General features: G+C 44.1%; 1 protein-coding gene across 1 annotated transcript in view; it reads left to right on the plus strand.

The window, feature by feature from the left end:
* LOC121286867 (CUGBP Elav-like family member 4) overlaps positions 1–21,342 on the plus strand; it is a 422,600-nt gene that overhangs the window by 349,391 nt on the left and 51,867 nt on the right. Inside the window, exons 4-6 of the mRNA XM_041204044.1 lie at positions 8,081–8,209; positions 10,020–10,099; positions 18,420–18,566. Of these exons, the coding sequence (XP_041059978.1) occupies positions 8,081–8,209; positions 10,020–10,099; positions 18,420–18,566 (356 nt within the window). The remainder of the gene's footprint in view (positions 1–8,080; positions 8,210–10,019; positions 10,100–18,419; positions 18,567–21,342) is intronic.

The following is a 21,342-nucleotide window of genomic DNA, read 5'->3' on the forward strand; positions in this document are numbered from 1 at the left end:
GAAAGCAATCAATTTCCTTTACAATGAGTCAGCAATAGACGGATGGTGCTGTTTCACACATTGTGCCCGTGGACTGACAGACACGGTGTAGCCAGTTACCATGGCAACTGGCACTGACAAATGGGCAGCCGGCCTGGTATGTCTGTCAATTCCACTTGAAGACAGTGAACTGTAATCTTATGAAACCTTAACAGCCCTTAAATATAACAAGGTTAGAGTTAAAGAATTATATTGGTTTTTGCTCTAATATTTTCCTTGTAAATACACTGAAGTGGAATATTTGCTGGCTTCAGTGCTTTTCTTGTGATGGTACGATTCCTGTGGACCTACAGTTCCACAGGCCCCCAGTAGCTCTCTGGTATGTTGCCCATGTACTCACTTCTCAAGCTTGGGTCAAGACAGCAAGTGTCTATCAGGGGTTCCACAGCTGAGTCTGCTCTTTCTCTCATTCTCATTCATCCCAACTTTTGAATGCTCAGGTGCAGGCACCCAAACTGCGGATTCCCTGCTCCCCACCTGCAATCCTGGCCCAGTGGTACTGAGGCCAACTGTGATGATGTGTCCTGTCTGAGGTGTGGTACCTCAGAGTAGATTGGGAACCTAACCTGGACCTTTGTGTCTGGTCTTTGTGTCTTGGTGGCACCTAGTTTGCTGCCTTTAACTACAAGTCCATCACAAGAACTACTTGCAAAGGCAAAGATCAATAATAGTTGCATTTATGTACCGCTTATCACATTTAAATATCTGAGTGAAAGAGACAAAGAAAGACTTGCATTTGTATATTGCCTTTCACAACTGCAGAACTTCCCAAAATGCTTTACAGCCATTAAGGTACTTTTTGAAATGCAGCCCTGACTTGGAAATATATCACCGTTCCTTCACTGTCACTGGATCAAAATCCTATCCCTTTCCTAACAGCACTGTGGGTGTACCTACATCATATAGATTGCAGTGGTTCAAGGAGGCAGCTCACCAGCACCTTCTCAAGGGCAATTAGGGATGGGCAGTAAATGCCGGCCAAGCCAGCAATGCCCACATCCAGAGAAAGAATAAATTGTTATAATGTAGGAAACACAACAGCCAATACACACACAGCAAGCTCCCACAAATAGCAATGTGATAACGACAGGATAATCTGTTTCAGTGATGCTGGTTGATGAATAACTGTCAGTCAGGATATTGGGAGAACTCCCTGCCCTTTTTCGAAATAGTGCAATGGGATTATTTATGCCTTTCATGTATGTTCCAAGGTGCTTTGCAGGATCAGTTATCAGAGAAAATTCGATGCTGAGCCACATGAGGAGGTATTTGGAGTGATCGGAAGCTTGGTCAAAGAAATAGACTTTAAGGAATGTCTTAAAGTCGGAGAGAGGGAGAGATAGAGTGGCAGGAGGGTTTAGGGAGGGAATTCTAGAACTTTCCCGTTTGTTGGGAAATTAACAGGATCGCCCTGATATCCCTCTCTAGGCAATGGTTTTCCATTAGGCTGGTCAGTTTAAAATTGGCCCTCTTTTCAAGTCATGAAAGGCATTTCCCTTTCCTCTTTGCTCAGATATTTGAATGTGATCAAGAGTTACAAAATCACAGCCATTATTGATCCTTTCCTTTTCTATAGGAAGTGACCTTTTCACATTGGCTAGCTAACCTTCTCCCAACTTCCAAACTTGCAACGTGGCTTCCTTCCCAGCAGATTAGCTGAACCCAGCATTGCCCGGGCAGTGCTGCCAGCTTTGAATTAATAAAGCAATAAAGCCATGTGTTACAGTCATGTCAAATTGAAAATGTGGAAGGGGACAGAGATTAAAAGCATGGTGACGTCTGGAAACCCATCTGTGGGGTTTATGGGGATTTCACTGTGATGGACACACTCTGGTGTGCTGAACGGGGGAAGGTTAAATCTGAGAGTGAAACAAATGCTACCTGTTTGGGGGAAAAAAACCAATATTTCTGCACGGCATTCATTAAATATTCAAGGTGTGAAACTCACAGCTGTCGCCACAGAATCAAGCATGTGTGTTTAAAAAAAATTATCTGTGGGGCTCCTAATCCAGATTGGCGCACTAGGGCAGTGCAATGTGAGTGCTGCGTTGTCAGGGATGGGTGTTAAACCCCTCTGCCTCTGTAAGTGGATGTTTAAGATCCCATGGCATTTTACAATGAAGAGTAGGGGGCAGCCACTGTGGTTCAGTTGGTAGTGCTCTGGCCTCTGAAACATAGGGTTATGGTTTCAAATCCCACTCTAAGGCTTGAGCACAAATGGCAAGGGTGATCCTCCAGTGTAGTACTGAGGAGAGGGTAAGCAGCCTTTGCTGACTTTCCAGGACTGTCCTGTGATTTGGCCTTTTGTCCTGCATCCCGGGCCATGCCTTCCTGGCACACGTTTTGTCCTAGAATTCATCTGTATGTGTCGGCCAGCCTTTCAGCTCATCTGCGTGCCAACCAGCCTTTGTGCCTGCACATGGGTTGGCCATTCTCGCACAGATGTCGGCCCTGAGCATTTCGTGGTTTGTGCTCAGGTGTAATCAGTGCGTATCCATGGTGGCAGAACCCTGCACAACCCACTCTCCTACTCCAAACCCCTCTCTCATAGGCTCAGCAGCAATCCCAGCATCCCTTCATTCATTCCCCGTGAGTTGGCCACCCTGAGTGTAGGAGCACTGCATTGTCTATTGGTTGAAAAGTTAAACTGAGGGCCTCTCTCCCTGCTCAGGTAGATGTAAAAGATTCCATGGCACTAGGTTGAAGGAGAGCAGGGGAGTTATCCCTGGTATCCTGGCCAATATTTATCCCTCAGCATCACAAAAGAAAACAGATTATCACAATGCTGTTTGTTGGAGTTTACTAAGCACACATTGGCTTCTTGTGTTTCCTATATGGCAGCAGTGACTACACTTCAAAAAGTACTTAATTGGCTGTAAAATGTTTTGAGACATCTGGTGGTTGTGAAAAGCGCTATATAAATGCAAGCCTTTCTATTTTCCTTCTGGTGTATTGAGAAATCTTCCTCCATCGACCAACACTTCCAAAAACCAAATGACTGATCTCTCATCTCATTACTCTGTGAGATCTCATTGTGTACAACATGGCTGCTTTGTCTGCTGCCAGAACAATGTTAGCATTCAACCATTAGTCAGCCTTTTTCTTCTCTAGTTCGTAATGTAACGTTTCAAATAAACACAAAACATTTGATGGTGGAGTACATGGAACAGACTTTGTTCATGTTCAGCATAGGTAATCTGCCCAATCAGACTCTGAGACTCACATTTAGTTTCTTGTTTAATTTTTCGAACCCTCCAAAGAAGCATTTAAAAACCATGCTCCTTTATACACCATATTTTGCCTATATCAAAGATGCATGTCAACGGTAAGATCGCATGATCTATTTGTTCCTGAATCCTTTGAAAACTGTTTACATAAATAGTTGTATTTGTTTACTTCAAAACTCTCAAACAAGTCTTCGGTTCTCAAATCCTTTGAAGAGGAGGCGTTATTAATCGTTGTCTTTCTATACTATAGCTAATGGATCCCTCAACCGTTGCTTCCTATCCTAGCCCCTAAAGTTACACTTTAATCACCCAGGGCTGATGCCACAATTGTCACTCACTTCCTTGCACAAGCATTTCTTGTTTAAAACACTCAAGTAGAAGATAAGCCAGGCTTTCTTCTCATGACACTTTGAGGCTACCATCCTGTTTATCTTGGAAATCCTTTTGCTTCAAGATTGCAAAGATTCAAGTATTAACCCTTAGCTCCCCAAAATGTCCAATATACAATTCTTCAGGATGTCAAATAAGCAATGGCCACTAAGTTATTTTGGCGCTATGTGAATGCAAACCTTTCCTTGAAACATTTGACCTGTGCCTTGAAAGCGCATTTAATGTCCCGAACCCAGCTTGTTATTTTTTTTCCCTCTGCACTCGTATAGAATGGGCTTTTGGGCTAGATGACTCAAGTGGAATCTAAAGCTTTATTTTGCATGATTCAGGTTACATGGATAGATTGGAGAAGAAAAGGTTGAGAGGAGATTTGACTGGGTTTTGGAACACATGAGGCATCTGGACAAAGTAGATAGGGAGAAACTGTCCCCTTTGGTAGAGGGATTGAAAACTAGAGGAGACTGATTTAAGGTAATTCGCAAAAGAACCAAAGACAGCATTAAAAACATTTTTTTTACACACCAACTAATTAGGATCTGAAATGCCACCTGAGAGCATGGTAGAAACAGATTTAATTGTGGCTTTCAAAAGGGAGTTGGATGAGCACCTGAGAAATGTGCAAGGTTATGGGGTAAGAGCAGAGGAGTGGGACTAGCTGCATTACTCTTGCAGAGAGCCATGAAGACTTGATGGGCCAAATGGCCTCCTTCTGTGCTGTAACCATTCCTTGATTGTGCTCTTCACATTAATTGTCAACACATAGGGTAGAGGACCATGGTTCATTGGGTTGCACTCTTACTGAGTCAGAAAGTTGTGGTTCCAGTCCCACTTCAGAAACTTGAGCACAAAATCCAGGCTGGCACTCCAATACTTCATTGTTGGAGAAGCTGTTTTTCAGACAGGGCCCCACCTGTCCACTCAGATGGATGTAAGAGATGCCATGGCACTCTTTCGAAGAGGAGCAAGTGTTCTGACTAATATTTATACCTTGCAAATAGGTGACCTGGTCATTGCCACATTACTGTTTTTTTGGGAGCTTGCTGTGTGCAAATTGGGTGTTGCATTTTCTATATTGTAACAGCGATTACACTTCAAAAGTGGCTGTAAAGCATTTTGAGATGTTCTGAGGTTGTGAAAGGCTCTACATAAATAAATGCAAGTCTTCCATTTTTCCTTTTGAGTGACATCCAATCTTGCATTTTAAAAACCTGTTGATTATAGGAGGAAGAAATATTGAAGGAGATAATGAAGCTTGAGTGACAGTGGGAGATGCTGCAGGAAGTCTTGATTTGGACACTGTGAAGGTGCATGTTACATGGTGGACAAGCAGTGGGCTGAAATGAAGCTTTGTTTCCCTTCAGTGTGAATTTTTCAACAATGCTTCTCCAAAGTTACTCAGCAATTCGGAGCATTAATTTGAGAACTGGCTGCATGCAGTTAGTAACCATTTTCTTTGTCCTGTCTTTGTTGTGAACGCACATACATTTTTCTTTGAGATAAACTCAACAGGGCTCTTAAACGTCTTGATCATTTCAGGCTGCAGCCTAAAGTCACACTGACATTTTAAATCCACCTCATCTTAGTGACACTGATTTTTTTGCTTAGCAGGAAAACATATAGAGTGATACAGTGCAGGAGAAAGCCATTTGGCCCATCATGCCTGTGCTGGCTCTTTGAAAGTGCTATATGAAATTTTTTTTATTCGCTCAGGGGATGTGAGCTTGGCTGGCAAGACCAGCATTCTTTGCCCATCCCTAATTGCCCCTGAGAAGGTGGTGGTGAGCTGCCTTCTTGAACCGCTGCAGTCCATGTGGTGTAGGCACACCCGCAGTGCTGTTAGGGAGGGAGTTCTAGGATTTTGACCCAGCGCCAGTGAAGGAACGTCGATATATTTCCAAGTCAGGATGGTGAGTGGCTTGGAAGGGAACTTGCTGGTGGAAATTTTCCCATGCATCTGCTGCTCTTGTCCTTCTAGATGGTAGAGGTCATGGGTTTAGAAGGTGCTGTTGAAGAAGCAGTGTATCTTGTAGATGGTGCACACTGCTGCCACTGTGTGCTGGTGGTGGAGGGAGTGAATGTTTCAGGTGGTGGATGGGATGCCAATCAAGCGGGCTACTTTGTCCTCGATGGTGTTGAGCTTCTTGAGTGTTATTGAAGCTGCACTCATCCAGGGAAATCACTCTCCTGAAGTGTGCCTTGGAGATGGTGGACAGGCTTTGGGGAATCAAGAAGTGAGTTACTCAGGAGTTGCTCAAGACCTGCTCTTGTAGCCACAGTACTTATTAATCCTGCACCTCTGCTCTTTTCCCCATGGCCCTGCAATTTTTTCCCCATTTGTGTATTTATCCAATTGCCAAGGTATTTGTTAGTCTGTTGTGGAATGCCTAAATGATTCCACTGGGGAGCTTGCAAATGTTTTCATAGGAGTCCCCAGTGTAAATGCTGGCCAAGACAATGATGCCCATTTCCCGTGAACGAAGAAAAAACATGCATATCATCCCATTTGAATCAACTGGTCCCAAATCTCATTCCATTTGATTCACGTGATATTAGACCCTGGCCTTTTGAGTTCCATTCCATTACCTTCTGCAGTTTTGAAATAATATCTGGCAGTTGTTTTAATGTATGTGTAAGCCGTGCTTTATATCATAATTGCTCTTCAACTCCCACCCCCCAAATATTATTAATCATAGAAACTCAACATAGAGCTAATTGATGATGCTGGTTTATGAGATCACTTGAGCTTCAGTTCCGCCTTCAGTGTCTCTTTCCTCCTAAAACCTTGAAGCTCTTTTTAAACTTGAGGTTGACATTGCCTGATTATATATTATTTCCTGATCCATTTTCTTGTCTTTTACTCTTTTCAACCTTGGCGCGCACTGTACTGTGGGCGTTTGTTGAAAATTCTCAGTTAAAAGCCTCTTGGGTGGGATCCCAGTCTGCAGTCCTTATTAATGGCGTGTGTGATCTGCTTTGGAATGGAAAATTTAAATTTAAGTGAGGCACCCTAACTGAAGCTCCTGGGGTTAGTGACATTGGAATGAAAATGAAGCAGCCTTTACTGTAGAGGAGCCTTAGCTCATCGTGGCTAGGGCTTGTGATGATAGAAGACGACTGGAGGAGAATGAAAAACAATAGTCGCATTTAGTGCGTTATGTTATTTTTGTAGACATTAGATTGCAGTTAAGGGTTTGTTGTTGTCAGTGTTGTGTTTTTGTCTTGATTTAAATATCTTTCTTTACGTTTTATAGAATTGCAGTATAAATGCATAGCCTCATAGAGGTGTTTACAGCACTGAAGGAGGCCATTCAACCCATTGAACCCATGCCATCTCTGTGCAGAGCAATCCAGCCAGCACCACTCTTCCCCGCCCCCGAACCCCATAGCCTTGCAGCTTTCCTTCAAGTGCCCATCAAATTTTCTTTTGAAATCATTCATTGTCGTCCCTTCCTCGCAGGCAGTGAGTTCCAGGTCATAAACATTCACTGCTTAAAAAATGTTCTTCTTCACATTCCCCCTGTTCAAAACCTTAAATCTGCATCCTCTAGTCCTTGTGCTATCAGCTAATGGCATAGTTTTTCCTTGTCTACCCTATCAAAACCTGTCATAATCTTGTACACCTCTATCAAATCTCCCCTTAATCTACTTTGCTCCAAGGAGAACAGCCCCAGCTTTTCCAATTTACCCTTGTAATTAATATTCCCCTATCCCTAGATAAAGACAATGGCCTTGAATGTTTGGCAGTCCACAAGGTAGAAAAGCCAAAGGCTTTTATGGATGTGATGTATCCTGAGATGCTGAAGGGAAAGAAGTTGGAGATTTTCAAAGCCATGAGGGGCCTTGACAGAGTAGATAGCCCATTGGCTGAACATTCGAGAACCAGAGGACACAGATTTTAAGGTGATTGGCAAAATAAGCAATGGCAACATGAGGAAAAGCATTTTCACACAACGAGTGGTTAGGATCTGGAATGTGCTCCCTGAGAGGGTGGAGGCAGATTCAGCCGAAACTTTCAAAAGGGAGTTGGATAATTATCTGAAGAGAAAAAATTTGCAGGGCTACGGGGAAAAGGTGGCACTAGGCGAGTTGCTCTTGCAGAGAGCTGGCAAAGGCACAATGGGCTGAATGGCTTCCTTCTGTGCTGTAACCATTCTATGATTCTATTCTATGCTTTGTATTCTAGAGGTGGGGTTGGGGCGGGAAGCGGGGGTGGGGTGGGTTAACTCTAAAGTCAACTGTACTTGTCTTGGGCTGGTAATGTTCGACGTTTGAATGGCCCAAAAATGAGAAATGTTCCATTGATGTGTTTTACTTTGATGAGCACAAAATTAACACACAACCACGTCTTCATGTGCACAATCCCAGTCCTAGATGCAGGTCTGCAGTCTCTAGACTGTACTAAACAATATATCTCTTTGTTTCAGAAGACAGAAAATTATTTGTGGGCATGTTAAACAAACAACAGACAGAGGATGATGTGTACAGACTCTTTGAATCTTTCGGTGTCATAGAAGAATGCACAGTTCTACGAGGGCCTGATGGTAACAGTAAAGGTGAGTCAGTTGCCTTAAACAGCATGAACATGGGATCATTGTCATGAGTGTTAGATATTGGCAGTTTAATATGACACCTTAACTGAGAGGCTACAGCTATCAGGAAAGACTGAACAGGCTATGGCTTCTCTGGCCTTGAAAAGATTTGATAGGGTAGACACAGAAAAGATTTTAATTCATCGGCAGGGTGAGGGAGGTGGAATGGAAAGTGAGTGGTCCGCTCGCTCCTGCACCCACCTTTTCAGATTGTCCAGTTGAGCGTCGGATGGCTAATTAATGGCCGCCTAGAGGGAAGGCAGCCAGTTAACAGTGCGGTGGGGGAGGGAAGGGGGCTCTGCGCCAAATGACATGTGGCAGTGGGGGTGGGGGGGGCCAGTGGGTGGGTGGCAGTGGGGTTTGGGCAGGGGCGGTGTGGTTATGCCACAAACAGGGAGTCAGTCACAGCTAGAAATTTAAAAGCCCCTTGCTCTCTGAATCTGACTTTATTGCTTATTGCAGGCGCAAAAAAAGTTTATCAATGATGTCAAAACACATGCAGATGCTGTCACCTTCCCCAGCAGAACCTGCTGCTACATGCGGGCATTGTCCCGGCGGCAGACCTTTCCTTCTGCCCTTGTGCCCCTTCAGCACACTGGCTGTAAAGCACACCCAAACTTTTTCAGGACCGATGCCCGAATGATGCACTGGGTAACAAAAGAATTCTATACAATTCAGTAACTTGTTAATTGGTGATTGATAAAAGGCGGGTGGGCTCCTGATTTATACGTCCGCTCGCCTTGTTTACTATCTGAGACTGGCGTGATGACATCGTACTGCTGATCCAGCAACATCACGCTGTATTTTATGTCTGCACCCTCCCGATTTGCAGCTGTTATATCCAGCCCAAAGTTTGCAGTTGTGAGAGAGACAAAAACTAGGGCCATAAATGTAAGACAGTCACTACTAAATCCAATACAGAGTTCAGAAGAAAGGTCTTCTCTTTAGAGAGTGGTGAGAAGTGTTTTTTTTCCCTCTTTATCCTTTCATGAGATGTGGGCATCATTGGCAAGGCCAACATTTGTTGCCCATTCCTAATTGCCCTCACTAGGCCATTTCTGAGAGCATTTAAGAGTCAACCACACTGCTGTGGGTCTGGACCACATATAGGCCAGACCAGGTAAGGACAGCAGATAAAAACAAAAAAACTGTGGATGCTGGAAATCCAAAACAAAAACAGAATTACCTGGAAAAACTCAGCAGGTCTGGCAGCATCGGCGGAGAAGAAAAGAGTTGACGTTTCGAGTCCTCATGACCCTTCAACAGAACCTCTGTTTTTCCTGGTAATTCTGTTTTTGTTAAGGACAGCAGATTTCCTTCTCTAAAGGACATTAGTGAACCAGATGGGTTTTTATGACAATTGATGTTAGTTTCATGGTCACCATTACTGAGACTAGCTTTATAATCCAGATTTATTAACTGAATTCACATTGCACCAGCTGCTATGGTGGGATTTGAACCCATGTCCCCAGAGCATTACCCTAGGCCTCTGGATTACTAGTCCACTGACATTACCACCATGCCACCATCTGCCCAAACTTGCTACCATTTGAGGCGAATAGCTAGATGCATTTAAGGGGAAACTTGATAAACTCATGAGGGAGAGAGGAATAAAAGGAAATGTTGATAGAGTGAGGTGAAATTGGGATAGGAGGAAGCTTGTATGGAGCATAACAACCAGCATAGACCATTTGGGCTGAATGACCTGTCTCTCTGTCATGCATTCTATGTAATTCTATCTTTGTTGCCATCTGCAATGTTTTTTTTCTTGCAGGTTGTGCATTTGTGAAGTTCTCCACACATGCTGAAGCCCAGGCAGCCATTAACGCACTACACGGCAGTCAAACAATGGCGGTGAGTTTTGTCGTGCCAGCTGCCCCTTAAGGAGATAGCATGGCATAGGAGATTGTGGTTGCGTGAGGTGTGGGTGATACATGTGCATTGTATGGGCTGATAGCAGATCAGAACATTTTGGGAGCGAGCTGAACGTGTATTGTTCGTAATAAAGCTCTTCAACTAAGTTAACGACAGTGTGAAGACACTTTCCACGGTTAACTGACAAAATTTTAAATTATCTTTTCAATTTGTTTGCTGCTTATTTTGATATTCTTATGTTGATGAGATGTTTGAAAGTAAATGAGGAACTAAACTTTCATGCAGCCCAGAGTAGGGACATCGGTTGGCAGTTGAGAAGGACAACTTTAGGGGCAGGTGCCAGGTAATGTTTCTTTCCCAAAAGATTAATCAAGCGCTGGAACAGTTTTCCAAGAGCGGCTGTAGAGGCCGGGATACTGGACTTGGTGGTGCTCGAAGCTGGCACCTAGGGTTTGGAATGGAAGGAGTTCCGTTCACCACTACAAATGTCCCTCGACTCAATACAAAATAAGGATAATCTAGGAGTGGAAAATCCACACTGAATGCAAAACAGAGAATCTCAAGGCAATAATTAACTCATTTAGCTGGGTCTAGGCACAGAAGTACCTATAGCCCTGTTGTGCTAAAACCAATTATAAAAGTACCCTTTTGTTGTTCATTGTTATCCACATACTGCACGTTTCAATAGATTCCTATTTCCGTAGAGGGATGAGCATTAATCTGCAAAGCTGAGAATAATATTTTGAAATGAGAATGTTCAGTTTAATAGCTCAAGTGTTGAGAAGCAATTGGCTACTAAAGATACCAGGACACACACCGGCAGGCAGCACATTAACTAATTAAGTAGCTGCTCAGTATCTAGCCTGGTTCGTTGCCTTTAGTGCTCCCCTGACCTCAGTCAATCTGAGTTGCATCTTGGCGGGAAGGCAGCCAGTTCTTTTTCAAATCAGGTCACTCTCTCCACCTTCCGAGCCGCCCCTTAAAGCTGGGACTGAGGCCAAAATGTTCACAATTTTGGAATTGATGATAAACATACAGCCCAGCCTCATTAGACAACTGGGCAATGTATGGTGAAACTGTCTCATTGTAAAGTGCGTCAATTCTTAAACATTCATTCCCTCTGCACAGTGGCAGCAGTGTGTACCATATACAAGATGCGCTGCACCAACTTGTCAAGCTTCCTTCAACAGCACCTTCCAAACCCATGACCTCCGAGACCGAGAAGGACAAGGGCGGCAGATACATGGGAACATGACCACCTGCAGGTTCCCCTCCAAGCCAGACACCACCCTGACTTGGAACTATATCGCTATTTCTTCACTGTTGCTGGGTCAAAATCCTGGAGCTCACCTCCCTCCCAGAAGAAAAAACACAGTAAAAACTGGGAAATAGGAATACTGGTCCGGACTGGACTTGTGTACCTTAAAATGGAATACAGTAAAAACTGGAAAATAAGAGTACTGGTCTGAACTGTTTATTCCTTCTGGGCTAATAGCAACATGGGTGTACCCACATCACATAGACTGCAGCGGTTCAAGAAGGCAGCTCACCACGCCTTCTCCAGGGCAATTAGGGATGGGCAACAAATACTGGCATTGCCAGTGGTGCCTGCATCCCACAAATAAATCAAAATATAACTAAAAGCCGATTTGTTTAAGTGCCTTTTGCCCAGTTGGAATCAGATTGTACTGACCAAGGAGGTGCCAGATTCTATCCCTGGCCTCTGCTGAGTTAACGTTTCTCAAATGATGTGAGGAGAGGCTGGAGGGAGAGGAGGTGGCTGGTGTTGGGGAGGTTATATTTGGCCTTAGCCTCCTGTGGCTGCTCATTACCCAGTGACTCCTTCTGGAAGGAATGCCTGTGCAGACATTATGTGGAAGCAGAATGGATCTTGGACAAAGCAGCCTGCTTGATTGGCAACCCACATACCACCATTCACTCTCCTCCAGTGACGCATAGTGGCAGCAGTGTGTACCATCTACAAGATGCACTGTGCCAACTTGTCATGCCCCCTTTGACAGAATCCAAACCTGCTACCTCTACCACCTAGAAGTGGGAGGGCAGCAGATGCATGGGAACACCACCACCTGCAAGTCCCCCTCCAAGGCACACACCATCCTGACTTGGGAATATATTGCCGTTCCTTCACTGCCACTGGGTCAAAATCCTGGAACTCTCTCCCTAACTGCAATATGGATGTACCTACTGCAGCAGTTTAAGAAGGCAGCTCACCACCTTCTCAAGGGCAGATAGGAAGTGGCAATAGATGGCAGCTGATGGAATTTAAATTCAATTATTAAATCTGGAATTATAAAGCTAGTCTCAGTAATGACAATGACAATGAACAACTATCATTGGTTGTTGTCAAAACCCATTTGGTTCACTAATGCCCTTTAGGGAAGGAAATCTGCCATCCTTACCTTGTCTGGCTTACATGCGACTCCAGACCCACAGCAATGTGGTTAGCCCTCTGAAATGGTCTAGCAGGCCATTCAATTCTAGGGCAGTTAGGGATGGGCAACAAATGCTGGTCTTGCCAACGTCGCCCACATCCCATGAAAGAATAAAGAAAATATTGGAGGAAACCCTTTTATCTCGTTCCAATGGGAAATTCTTTAAAATCCCCCTTTGATCCGGATTAGACTTGCCTGCACTGAAGATGATGGATTTTGCTCCTAAGATTTGATTGTATTTTTCTCTTTGCCTTCTTTGGGATGTCTCTCATGAAGAATAGTTGAATGAATAGTTAAATTAATATTTGACGCAAATTATAATTTTGTTAAGCATGTGGCAAGCATTTAATTGCTTGGTACAGTCACACAACTTGGTGCTCTATGTTATACTCCACAGCCACGGGCTGGGCTGAATCATTCTGTGGGGTTTGTGGGGGTGATGACAGACACACACACACACACACACACACACACACACACACACACAGCCGGCTGCGAGGCAACTAAATGCGGGGCAAGTGGGGACTTCCGCCCCTCATTGCAGAGGAAGTCCCACCCTCTGGAACTGCTGGCCAATCGGATTGGCCAGCAGCTCCGCCAGTCCCGGCAGTGCCAAGAGCATGTCAGTGGCAGTTGCCAGGACTGAAGAGGAATAAGGAAGAAGCCCCATGGATCCCTGGGGCTGGTAAGTCCAGGGCCTTGGGCAGGGGGGGCTTGGGTAGACCGGTGAGCATGGCAGGATGGGTGGGAGGGGTTGGCTTTAAGGCTGCGGGCTTGTAGGAAGGAAGGGAGGATTCACTCTTAGGGTGGGGGGGGGTCCACAATGCAGTTGGCAAAGGGCAGCTCCGAAGAGTGAACCCCACTCCCCTTCCTCCCTGCCCTTTGAAGAACTTTCTAAAAATATCAGGCTGCCCTCTGCTGCCCAGCTGTCCACGCTAAATGTTTTATGGCATGGGCAGCGTATTATTAGGCTCAATTGGCTTGGAAACAAGCCAAACTGACCCTTTATTATTTGAATATGGTGGTTAGGCTGCTGATTTTGGCGCCTGCCCAAACCCTGTATGTTGGGGGTGAGCTTGGGGGTGGGCTGGGCACCCGTCCTATTTTATGTGCCTCTCGCCCCACCCAAAATGTACCTGGTGGGGGCACGTAAGATACAGCCCCATGCGTGCCGAGGCATCCTCCTGATGTCCTGGCAAACTTATATCCCTCAGCTAACACCAGCGAAAGAAGTTGACTGGTTATTCATCCCAGTTCCTGTTTGTGGGATCTTGCTGTGCACTGATTGACTGCTCCGTCTGTCTGCCCAACAGGAGGAAAAGGCCATTCGTTGGCCACTTGGCGTGTCCTGAAGATGTAATAGGTTGTGTATGAAATGCAAATTCTTTCTTTCTTCAAATCATTTTGCAACTGGGTGGAGAAGGACAGAAGCTGAATACTCATTCAATGTGAAATTAATTCCCAATGGATCAGCTAAAATCTGGAAGAGTATGATGGGATAATGATTTGAGCATAACTTTGATGAAAAACATGAGGGCTTATCTGGCGATCCCTTCCTTTCTATATGCCAACTGGCTGGCTGCATATTCCCGGCACTTTCTGTGCGTGAATCAGACAATGACTGAAATTGGAAAAAAAACTGTTTTTATTTAACAAAGAACAGAATCATAGAATGGAGAACAACTCACCTAGTCCCACCACCACCCCCCCCCCACCTTTCCCCCACAGCTCTGCAAATCTTCCCTTTTCAGATAATTATCCAATTCTCTTTTGAAAGCTATGATTGGATCTGCGTCCACCATACTCTCGGATAGATCAATCCAGATCCTAACCATTCACTGCGTTAAAAAAAGCTTTCCCTCATGTCGCCTCTGGCTTGTTTACTGTTCAACTTAAATTGATGTCCTCCAGTTTTCGACCCATCTGCCAGCAAGTAACAGTTTCTCCCCGTCTATTCTGCCCGGACCCTTCATGATTTTGAGCACCTCTATCAAATCTCCCCTCAAACCTTCTCTAAGGACACCATTCCTAGCCTGGAACCATTCTTGTGAAACTTCTCTGCACTCTCTCCTGTGCTTCATTCCTAAGGTGTGGTGCCCAGAATTGGACACAATGCTCCATCTGAAGCCAAACCAAAGTTTTAAATAGGTTCAATATAATTTCTCTATACAATGTATATCAGGATGTCACAAATCTTTCACATCCATAGCGTTATTTTGTGAAGCGCAGTCACTTGTTTTTATGCAAATTAATGTGGCAGCCATTTTACACACAGCGAAGTCCCCAATCTCATGAATGAGATGACTACCTGGTTAAGCTGTTTGTGGTGATGTTGGTTAAGGGAGGATGTAATTGGGCCTGTATTCTCTAGAATTTTGAAGAATGAGAGGTAATTTCATTGAAACTTACAAAATTCTTACTGACTGTGACAGGATAGATGTAGATAGGATGTTTCCCCAGGCTGACGAGTCTAGAACCAGGGACACAGTCTCAGCATAAGCATAAGTATTTAGAACTGAGATGAGGAGGAATTCCTTCACTCAGAGGGTGGTGAATCTTTAGAATTCTCTACCCCACAGGGCTGTGGAAGTTCAATCATTGAGCATGTTCAAGACAGAAATCAATAGATTTCTGGATACAATTAACATTAATGGATATGTGGATAGAGGGGAAATGACATAGAGGTAGATGGCCAGCCATGATCTGTTTGAATAGTGAAGCAGACTTGACAGATTGAATGGCCTACTCCTGCTCCTATGTTCCCATGTTGTCCTATTCTAATTACAGAGGTAATGTGGAATCTTTTAAAACCACCAGAACCAGTATATAGGGCTACAGTTTGGCATCTCCAACAATGTGGCACTCTCTCAGTTCTGGGTGGTCAGCTCAGATTTTGACTTTAGTCCTGTCGATCAGGGCTTGAACCCACAACCCTCTGACTCGGAGGCTAGAATAATGCCCACTGGGCTTGGTCTACAGGTTTCCAAAGACAAATTTAAACATTGTTTTCAAATTGTACCTCACCCATATTGTTGATGCAAGAGACATGACAGGTCAAGGCTGAAATTCCTGTGATTCTACATATGAACTTTCATGTGAGTATCGGGAAGCAGCAGGAGACATCGGTGTAATCATCAGTGCCCAAATGCGCGTACGCAAGTGCATACATACATTACATACAAGGGTGAAAACAAGCACATGCAGACACAGGTAAATGCACAAACACACATGCATACTTGCACATATATACATACAAATATACGGACATACACGCACACAGTCGTACAGATATACACGCACACATGCACGGATACATATGTACACAGGTAAACACACAGCATACACAGAAACTAAGTATGCACAGGCACACACATGCAGCTATACCTGCGCATTTTCCAGCAGTAACAGTTTGGAGCAAGAATTTTTCTCTCTGATGACCCCAAAACACATGGGTCCAAATTCAGTTGCCAACTGCAACCAGCATGAGACAACCTAACTCAGCCCAGCTCAGAATAGTTCACTCTCACGCTGCGTTTATTGACTATCAGGGGAGCCACAATGTGCAACCCTGAGGTGATATTGCGCACAGAGAGTGTCACATTTCAAGCACGAGATTTGAGAGCTATGCGCTGGCATTTGCCTGTCTGATTTTCTGTTGTGTCACAGTTTGCTGACCCATGAATAATGGGTGGGAGTGCACCATTAGCAGAAAAGAACCTCACTGAGAGATTCAGATGACACCATATGTCACAAGAGTGAAGCACGAATGATTTCTTGTCATCAGATGGCAAGATGATCATGTTAATCCTAATTATTCCCACCCACTCATAAATTTTTATAATATGCTGTTACAATTATGAGGTTTATAAGATTATTATATCTTGGGACAGTGTCTTTAATTTAGGATAAAATGAAGGGAGTCATGTGACTTGTTCTGAAGTCTGCCTTACAACAGGCCTGGGCGATGCGGTTATTAAAGATTAAAGGAGGCCTGGGTTGTTTTGCTGTGAAAGTGTAAGATATTCATGACTAGAGACAATGGCAGAAGCATCTGTGCTTACAGTGATTAGACTGGTAGTCACTAAAGTTCCAGGAAGGTGTTGAGAATTTCGGGTTGTAAATGGTTATGCTTTAAACTGCCCGTTCACTTCAAAGGTAAAAAAAAGTTGGGGTCTCAAGGATAGCTAATCAGCACTTCTACCTGCATACAAGACCCATGTGATTCATACTGTCATGGAGCTGGACTTTGAAAGGGGAAGGGTTTCTAAGATATCCTTGAAACTTCCAGACATAGCTTTCCTGCCAGGGTCCAGGAGAGAGGGAGCAGCTAAAGGTCGAAAGTGTCTATGGTTCACTGCACAGGAATGCGGGTGGGAGCTCGCACTCTTGAGTGAAAAGACCAAATTTGTGAGGATTTGAAACAAGGCTGGAAGATTCACCTAGCTTGTGCTAGAGGGAGAATCTCCAGGAAAAATCCTCATTAAGAATGCCAATTCTGGGGTTAAAAGTCACCAGGCTGGGAAAGGAAAGGAATGGAAGTAAACCTTTGGGAGTTAAGAATCATTTTGGACTCGGTCTGGGAATATCAAATGACTACTTAAGGAACAATATAAAGTATACCTGTGCAATTGGTACTTCAGCTGCGTTAAAAATAAAAGGGGAAGTTCTGTTCTGTAGTTTAAAGCATAAGTTGCCTATGACAATAGTGTTTAGTCATAGCGCTTTTAGCTGGTTGTTACAGTAGAAAAACACAAAATCTTGTGTCATCCTTGCAGCCATCAGCTGGAAGTTTGAATTTCTATTTAACGTTATTGATCTGTACGAGGATCATAACAATGTATAAATCAGCCGCATTATGATAAATTAACTGAACTCTGATTTATTGTGGTGTTGTTTTAGGAAATGGGAGGAAGTTTATGTGACTAAGGTGCACACAGAGATTTCATTTTACTTTCTATGCAAAGCAACAGCATCTTAGATTGGCTGGGAGCCAACTTGGCCTTTTAGAGCTATCTTTCAGCAAACTAAAGCCTATTTTGTCAGAGCTTGCTCCCATTAGACAGTGAGGCCAGGTGGAAGGTGAAACCTTTGTTTTTAAAAGGGGAAAATGTTAAGGGAAAGAGTGTGGAAGTGGGACAAACCTGATTGCCCTTCAAAAGAGCCAGCACAGCTTTGAAGGGCCAAATGGCCTCTTCCTGTGCTGTACTAATCTGTGATTCTATGATCCTCTGATACTGACCCAGTTTTGATCCAGAATCTGACGTAGCTGACTTAAAATGAGATGGATGGAGTCCATTCAGCCCACTGTGCCTTGCCTTAGGTTGCTACAATTGGCCTCAGTGCCACTGGGTTAATTTGGAATCAGACTCCCAAATGCATTGTAGGGGTCTGGTTTAAACATGTTGATGTTGTATCCAACCTCTCCAAGATGGGACATTTACATGCCACACAACCTTCTGCTGTAAAATGGCCAACGGGCATGTATACAGTGTGTTGGGGACACATTCCATGATTTTTTTTGTGTTTAAACAATCCCCCCCGCCCAGCCCAACCATTTGCTTGCTGCAGGGGATTAACATCGAGGATTATGCTTCTGGATGGTAGGGTAGGATGAGGGTGTGGGACGGTGCCTAGCAGTAGCTTGGGTTGTGGTGCCTTCCACAGACAAACGGCCAGTTAGCATTTGATAGCAAAGGCAGGGATGAAGGTGGTTTGACTGGCCACAGATCTCTTCTCTGCGCTGTAAACTCCGTTGATTCTGTTGCTCAGTGAGTGAGTCCTGGGGGACGGGAAGGCGGATGGGTTGGCCCCTGTTGTTGACGTAGATATTTTGTGTGTATTTTCAGGGAGCATCCTCCAGCCTGGTGGTAAAGTTTGCTGACACAGACAAGGAGCGCACACTGAGGCGCATGCAGCACATGGTGGGTCAGTTCGGAATGTTCAACCCGATCCCTCTCCAGTTTAACAACACCTACAGCTCTTACGCTCATGCGGTACGTATCTCTGTCAACCTCTCCCTGTCGAGTGACGACTCTCCGATGCTAAAATGCTGGGGGATTTTGATTCTCTCAGTTCTCATTTTGTCTCCGTCTCTTCTGAAAGAAAGACCTGTGATTATATAGTGTCTTTCACGACACCAACATGTCCCAACACACTTTACACCCAATCAAGTGCTTTAGTCACTGATTATAATGTGGGAAAGAGATGGCCAATTTGCGTACAGCAAACTTCCAAAAACAGCAACGTGATAATGATCAGATAATCTGACTTAGCTGTTGAATGAGGGATAAATATTGACTAGGACACCAGGAAAGATTCGCCTGCTCTTCTTTGAATAAGTGCTGTGGGATCTTTAATGCCTATCTGAGAGAGCAGATGGGGCCTCGGTTTACCACCTCATCTGGAAGACAGCACTTCCAACAGTGCAGCACCTCCTATGTAAAGTACTGCAGTGTCAGCCTAGGTTATCTGCTGAAAGCTCTGGAATGGGACTTGAACCCACAACCTTCTGTCTCGGCACTTTGAAACATTGTGGTGAAGACACTGGTGTTTTCTAGGGTGCTAATTTCATGGCTGCTTCACATGCAAGCCTCGATTGTAATCATTGACAGGGTATTCAACCACATGGTGCATCACAGGCTGCGCCTGACCCTAGTCTGAGACCAGTGGCAGCAGCCCAAGGTAATGATTCATTTTCTTCACTAATCTGGCAACTGACAACTGCTTGCTAGTGAGAGCTTCACAGTTTGTCAATATTTGTTTGTTCAGTTACCTCAGCAGCATAACTTTAATAGATTGAATTTAGGATTGCCCAGGCTTTACTGTCCTCAAGGACCATGTAGGTTTGTTTTTATAATTCATTCTGGAAGTAGAAATGTCAATGGCAAGTGTGGCATCTATTGCCAAATAATAGCATCAATAATTTGCATATATATATAGTGCCTTGATGCAGTGAAATTTCCCAAGATGCTTCACAGGAGCATTATCAAATAAGATTTGACATGAGTCAGATAGGAGAAGATGACCAAATGTTTGGTCATTGAGGTAGGTCTTAAAGAGCATTTTAAAGAAGGAGAGGGAGGTGGAGAGGTTTTAGGAGGGAGCTCATGAGACTAGGGCCCAGGGAGCTGATAACCCAGCCGAATAGTGAAGCGATTAAACTGGTAAGAGGCCTGAATTGGAGGAGCGTAGCTATTTCAGATGATTGTAGGGATGAAAGAGATGACAAAGGATGGGAGGGGTGAAGCCATCCTTAGTTGCCCTGGACAAGGTGATGGTGAGTCACCTTCTTGAACTGCTGTAGCCTCTGTGGTAAAGGTGGTCCCACAGTGCTGGAGTTCCGAGAATTTGACTCAGGGACTATGATATCTGTCCAGGTTAGGATGGCATGTGCCTTGGGAGGTTTGTACCACGGGGCCTTGAAGGCCTCATTTAAAGTATTTAAATTCCATACTTCCATTAATTTACATTATAGCTCAAGTAGCTGGTTCTAACAGATTTTGATGTCAGTGTCATGATTTAGGATTTATCTGTAAACAAAGTCCAAACCTCTTGGCTCACCCTCCAGCAAGTAAAAAATATCAACAGAAATGGGACTCAGGTTGGGGTTGCCAACTATGATCAAACTCTGGGAGAAGGACCATTGGGGCATTAAAAATAATACATTTTTTCCATTTTCTTTGAACACTTCTATTAGTTATAAAGATATCAGAGGTGGGTTTAAAAAATAGCCGTTTGACCGACAGCCAAAAATTACTTAACAGGGTAACGAAGCATCTTTTGACCAATGGTGGGAGGATGGGGGTGGGGCAGCCAGATTTGGGAGGTCACATGATGAAACCTCCAGGAATTAAACTCACCCAGAGTTGGCAACATCAGCTTGAGCCACAGGCCACCGGTGGGTGTTACTTGAAATTCATTTCAGCTCCCCCAGCAACAAAATATATCATCACATGATAGAGTGTGCCTTTGAGTCATACAGCACCCAGAACATTACCAAATGAGCCATTTGAGGAAGCAGTATATTTGAGGAGAGGTCCACCCTGCATATATTCCAGTTCACTGCATATCATAGTCTTTAATCTTCTCACTCCCTTCTTTTTGGTAAACTGATTTTCGATTGTGGCTTGAGAAAAATCTGAGTTTAAATTGTGGCTCAGTTATTTTTATTTGCTCTTCACCATAGCTGTGTGGTTGTGCCTTTAAGAAGCAGGCCATTAACAGATGTTATTTTGCTTTGTTGGCAACACTCGTCAGCAATCATCTAAGCCCTATGTAAACATTCGCTTCTTAACCATGGTCATCTGGAGCTTGCCTATTATTGCGTCCACTTGTCGGATGCCTGGTAGGACTCAAGCAATCTCACCCCCAAGATTATAGCTTTTACGGCTAAAAAGCCATTTTGCAAAAATAAAGATTTCTGACCAAGCAAGTTGTGATGTCAACTTGGTGAAATGTAAGTCAAGTGGATGTCAACAGTGTAACAACACCCTGTGCCCATCACCACAGGCTGCACACGAATATATGAACAAGGAGCAGGAGTAGGCCATTCAGCCCCTCGAGCCTGCTCCATCATTTAATAAGACCATGGCTGATCTGATGGTAACCTTAAATCTGCATCCCGCCTATCCCTGATAATCTATTGCCCCCTTGCTTACCAAGAATCTATCCACCTCTGCCTTAAAAATATTCAAAGACTCTGCTTCCACACCTTTTCAGGAAGAGAATTCCAAAGACTCAACCCTCCGAGTGAAAAAATTCTGCATCATC

This window comes from Carcharodon carcharias, chromosome 14, assembly GCF_017639515.1.
Source record: "Carcharodon carcharias isolate sCarCar2 chromosome 14, sCarCar2.pri, whole genome shotgun sequence".
In the NCBI taxonomy this organism is placed as follows: domain Eukaryota; kingdom Metazoa; phylum Chordata; class Chondrichthyes; order Lamniformes; family Lamnidae; genus Carcharodon; species Carcharodon carcharias.